The sequence below is a fragment of the Wyeomyia smithii genome, chromosome 2 (assembly GCF_029784165.1).
Source record: "Wyeomyia smithii strain HCP4-BCI-WySm-NY-G18 chromosome 2, ASM2978416v1, whole genome shotgun sequence".
Taxonomy (NCBI): Eukaryota; Metazoa; Arthropoda; class Insecta; order Diptera; family Culicidae; genus Wyeomyia; species Wyeomyia smithii.
The window spans coordinates 257,709,022-257,713,839 of NC_073695.1; the positions used below are offsets into that span (position 1 = coordinate 257,709,022).

A 4,818-nucleotide genomic window follows, 5' to 3' on the forward strand; every position below is an offset into this window, starting at 1 on the left:
ATATTCGTTTCAATATAATGCTGATATTTGCACAAAACATTGCCGAGTTCTATCAGCCCTTGAGAAATTTGCCAAAATAAATTAGGTGTGCATGTAGAGTACAGTAGAGTCAAGCAAAGCGATTTGAAAGCTCGATGCAAAGTGTTAATTAGAAGTGATAAAAAAATTTGTTTATCAAGTTGCGAAATAAATTTTTATACAAACAAAATAAACGAATTACTTTTATGATTTGAAAATGGAAAGCAAAATTGAAATGCTTTTTTGAAGAAGTCAACTTTTTTTCAAGCATAATAAAGAAACTATTATCACAATGTCTATTACCTACTGTTAAAGTTATTTGCAATTTTCTTTTTGAACTTTTATTTTGCGTGTACTCTAACCAGGTCCCAAAGCCAAGTTCAACTGTTAAAAAATCGCACTAAACCCACGAAATTTATCCGAAAATCATCTCGTAATCTCGCAGTTTGTAAAAGAAAACCCGCACTCTGACAGCTGTTTTTTTTTTATATTTTTAACTAATAAAATGCAAAAGTTTATGCAACACAACATTGCCCAAGTTGTCATTTAACTCATTTATTTTGTGGCGGCCCTGGCTTTGACATTCTTACCCCTAAAACGTCATCTGAGCAACAATTTCCTTCATTTTTTCTCTTGTTATCTGACATCATAATTTGCAAACGTCAAAAGTGCGAAGCGTAGCGATCGCGAGTAACGACGACCGAAAGGAAATCAGGCGGTGTGCGTTCCCAGCAAATTCTATCCAACTTCTGTATCTGCCATCTAGCGCCATCATTCCCGTGGGACAAGTGTTTGTTCCGAAGAGAAGCAGACGTAAAATAATCCGCCTCACAAAGTAAAATGCAGTGCAACGTTCGGCATTTGGTGAATATAGCTGCCAAGGTGAGTGGAAAAAATGATAGTGGTTCGGTGCGAAATTGATTATGCAATAAGAAGACACTAATGCTAAGTGTAGATTCGATCGCACATTATTGACGTGTTCCTGTAACAAAAGCAATTTTCTTTGAATGTGTTACGTTGCAGGGCAATGCAGCCGCCAGTCTGCGCAACCACGGAGCCATTCTGGGCGCTCTGTACGGTCGCTTTTACTCGACAACACATGATGCCGACCTGGTTGTTATCGGTTCCGGACCGGGTGGGTACGTCGCTTCCATCAAAGCCGCTCAACTCGGCATGAAGGTGAGTGTGGGCACCTGATTTGGGTCTAGCAGGTTGAAATAGATACAAAAATCATTGTCGATCGAAGGTGATGAGTCGTAATGAGCTAAAGCTACACTTCTGCTGCGCTACCTCATGCGATCGAAAATTATTTTCTGCTTTGCACTTTTTGTTTTGTTGACGTTATCAGGCTCATGAGACACGACTACTGAAGTTAGCTTCTTATTGATAAATGGTCTTGACATAGTAACATGTAGACTCATAATGATAATTCAGATGCAACTGTAGAACGACAATATGCGTAGCTGTTAGACATCTAGTTTTTACCTAAAAACATTTTCCTGCAGTAAACTTGGTTGTGTTTTAATATTGTTTTTTTGCTCGCTTGTTTCAGACTATCTGCATCGAGAAAAATGATACTTTGGGCGGAACCTGTCTGAATGTGGGTTGCATCCCGTCGAAAGCGTTGCTGAACAACTCCCACTACTACCATATGGCCCACTCAGGTGATCTGGCCGCACGTGGCATTCTGGTCGACAATGTCCGGCTGGATTTAGCTGCCCTGATGGATCAAAAGTCAAAAGCTGTCAAATCCCTCACCAGCGGCATCGCTCAGCTGTTCAAAAAGAACCAGGTTACCCACATCAATGGGATTGGCACCATCACCGGACCAAACACGGTCGTAGCGAAGAAAGCGGACGGCAGCGAGGAGACTGTCAATGCGAAAAACATTATGATTGCAACCGGTTCCGAGGTGACTCCTTTCGCAGGAATCGATGTTGACGAGGAGACGATAATCTCTTCGACGGGTGCCTTGAAGCTGAAGGAAGTCCCGAAACGATTGGGTCTGATTGGAGCTGGTGTTATCGGCTTGGAACTCGGTTCGGTGTGGTGCCGATTGGGATCCGAAGTGACGGCTATCGAGTTTTTGCCAACAATTGGCGGGGCCGGTATAGATCAGGAGGTTTCCAAAAGCTTCCAGAAAATATTAACCAAGCAAGGTTTTAAATTCCTTCTGGGCACGAAAGTTATGAGTGCCAGTCGGACTGGAGGCGGAGTCTCGGTCAGCGTTGAAAACGTTAAGGATGGTAAGAAACAAGATCTTGAGTTTGACGTTCTGCTCGTTTCCATCGGGCGTCGGCCTTACACACAAGATCTTGGTTTGGAAAACGTTGGCATCGTTAAGGACGACCGAGGCCGTGTTCCAGTGAATAGCACGTTTCAAACGATTGTGCCCAGCATCTACGCCATTGGTGATTGCATTCACGGCCCGATGTTGGCACACAAAGCTGAAGATGAAGGCATAACATGCGTAGAAGGAATGCTTGGTGGACACGTCCACATCGATTATAACTGTGTGCCCAGTGTGGTGTATACTCATCCCGAAGTTGCCTGGGTTGGCAAGAACGAAGAGGAACTTAAGAACGAGAACGTGTCTTTCAACGTAGGTAAATTCCCGTTCGCGGCCAATTCACGTGCCAAGACCAACAATGAAACCGATGGTTTCGTCAAGGTGCTAGCTGACAAGCAAACTGACCGCGTATTAGGTGTGCACATTATTGGACCGGTAAGCAGAGTGAATCAATCTAGAATTGTTCATTTTTCAACCTTCCTATTTACGAACAGGCTGCCGGTGAACTGATCAACGAGGCCGCCCTTGCTATGGAGTACGGTGCATCAGCTGAGGACGTCGCCCGTGTCTGTCATGCTCATCCAACTTGTGCGGAAGCGCTGCGAGAAGCCCACACAGCCGCCTCCTTTGGAAAACCTATCAACTTCTAATTAAGTGTGTACTTTAAAATCCGCGATATAATACATTTACCTAAAACGCGCTGATATTTCGTGCAACGGAGGGTGCTTATAAAGCCGTTCCGAGTGCTCGAGGCAAGGCCGACAGCAGCAACATTGACACAAGAAAGATCACGAATTCAAAACGAATATCATTTTTCCCGTTTTCAGCCAGAACAGAGAAGATTGTAAATCGGAATCACATTATTAAGAAAGCAAATATACAGGCAAGTCTATCTATAGTCAGCGTTTCTCCTCTCTGTGGCAGTTAACGAACAACAGCAAGCAATTCTGCTATTTTGTATCAAAAAGCGCATGGAGCCTATTAAATTATTATTTTAGATACAATCTAAATTTCGGGTTGTGCTTCATTGTGTAAAAGAAACTTCCGTAGTGGAATCAAACTTGTAGAGAAACCTTTATTATTTGACCGGGTGACACCAGAGGTGTGTTCAAGAACCTAAGAGCTGAAGTTGAAAACCAGTATGTAATCTATTCACTTGAAAAATGGTGCCTCACAAGCCTAGTCGAGTCTCGGCTCAGGAGAGATTGTTAGTTGCAGTAGGATCATAGCGCTAGCCCCGCATTCTTCTGTACACGGAGGTGTGTATAATAAACAGAAAGGTCGAGTTCCGAAGTGGAATGTAAGCACCAAGGCTAGATTCTAAAAAGTCTCTTTTTTCAAACGAAAGGTCTCTAAAGTGTCTTTTTTTTTTTTGACTAGAATGGTTTCTTTTTCACCTAAAACTTTTTTTTTCCATTCGGGATTTAGTAGTTGAATAGTATCAGAGTACGAAGTGACAATCCTCTTTCTTTCTTTACCTCAAACAAGGCAATCTTTTTTGACGTTGGACTAACGTCTATATCGAAGTTAGGCACCTGAATTTGAAAATCTAGTAATTCAACCGGGGAAAACCAGGGAAAAGTGGTCAGGTTTTGAGCGCTTATACATCAGTCATTACTTTTCAGAATTTCGAGGTTTTGGCATCAACCGATCAGAAATTCTTTTACGGTTGAATTTATGTAACAAAAATATCCTATTTCTCGAGATACACTATTGAAAAATTGATAAATCACATCGATTGTCTAAATCATACCGAGCAACCAATCACCACCTCTCTTCACAAGCACAGTCGACACTAACGGATACAACCGATCTGACTTTGTAAACAGTCTCACAGCTTTCAACCAATAACGAGCTCGCTTTCGGTAGCTGCAACAGGTGTTTCAACACCGTTTTAAAATGCTTCTTTTATCATTACCACTGAACAGATTCTAAACACCAATGGCTTGATTGATAGGGGAAATATTGCGCAAGATTGTCATATAATAATTTAAATATGTTTTCGATACTAAACTAGTTAAAAGTTGTGTTAAAAGTCGTGCACATTCAACCAATCACAAGCTCGCTTCTTGTTTGCTCGCGGATGGATTTTTGCTTTGGGCTATATAATAGCCTGTGTCGTCTCATAGCAGTCATCAGTTAACATGTGAAAGGCCACCAGGCCGGTCTTGTATAATCAGCAGCGGTGGCTGATTCCAGCGGCCAAACTGAGCTGCAGCAGAACCAGAGCGGTGGTATCAGGCAGCAGCGGCGGAGGTAGTGGGAAGCTGCATTTCTTCATTCAGTTCGGTGCTCCATCGATCTGAGTTGGACCCCACCAGCGGTAATCCAATTCAGATATCGTTGGGTGAAAACGTTGGGTGTGTGTGCAGTGTGCACATATAGCGTATGTGCATCTGTATTGCTATGACATTTGCGATGATAGGGATGGCGCTGTTGCGTGTGTATGGCTAACTATAGCGTGTGTAAGACACTAGCATGTGTAGCATATTATGGCTATTGCGTGTATA

At 42.6% G+C, this 4,818-nt stretch overlaps 1 protein-coding gene across 1 annotated transcript; it reads left to right on the top strand.

Annotated features, from left to right (window-relative positions):
- The first annotated feature begins 663 nt into the window (after positions 1-663).
- LOC129724034 (dihydrolipoyl dehydrogenase, mitochondrial) lies at positions 664-3,318 on the top strand. Its single transcript, XM_055678624.1, has 4 exons — positions 664-900; positions 1,042-1,197; positions 1,571-2,743; positions 2,803-3,318. The coding sequence occupies exons 1-4, from the start codon at positions 859-861 to the stop codon at positions 2,956-2,958; spliced, it is 1,527 nt and encodes a 508-aa protein (XP_055534599.1). The 5' UTR covers positions 664-858; the 3' UTR covers positions 2,959-3,318.
- The last annotated feature ends 1,500 nt before the right edge of the window (positions 3,319-4,818 follow it).

Coding starts and splice junctions, on each gene's coding strand:
- LOC129724034 (XM_055678624.1), top strand. CDS start 859: ATGCAGTGCAACGTTCGGCATTTGGTGAATATAGCTGCCAAG. Junction 1,198..1,570: donor CCGCTCAACTCGGCATGAAG/GTGAGTGTGGGC, acceptor CGCTTGTTTCAG/ACTATCTGCATCGAGAAAAA. Junction 2,744..2,802: donor GTGTGCACATTATTGGACCG/GTAAGCAGAGTG, acceptor ATTTACGAACAG/GCTGCCGGTGAACTGATCAA.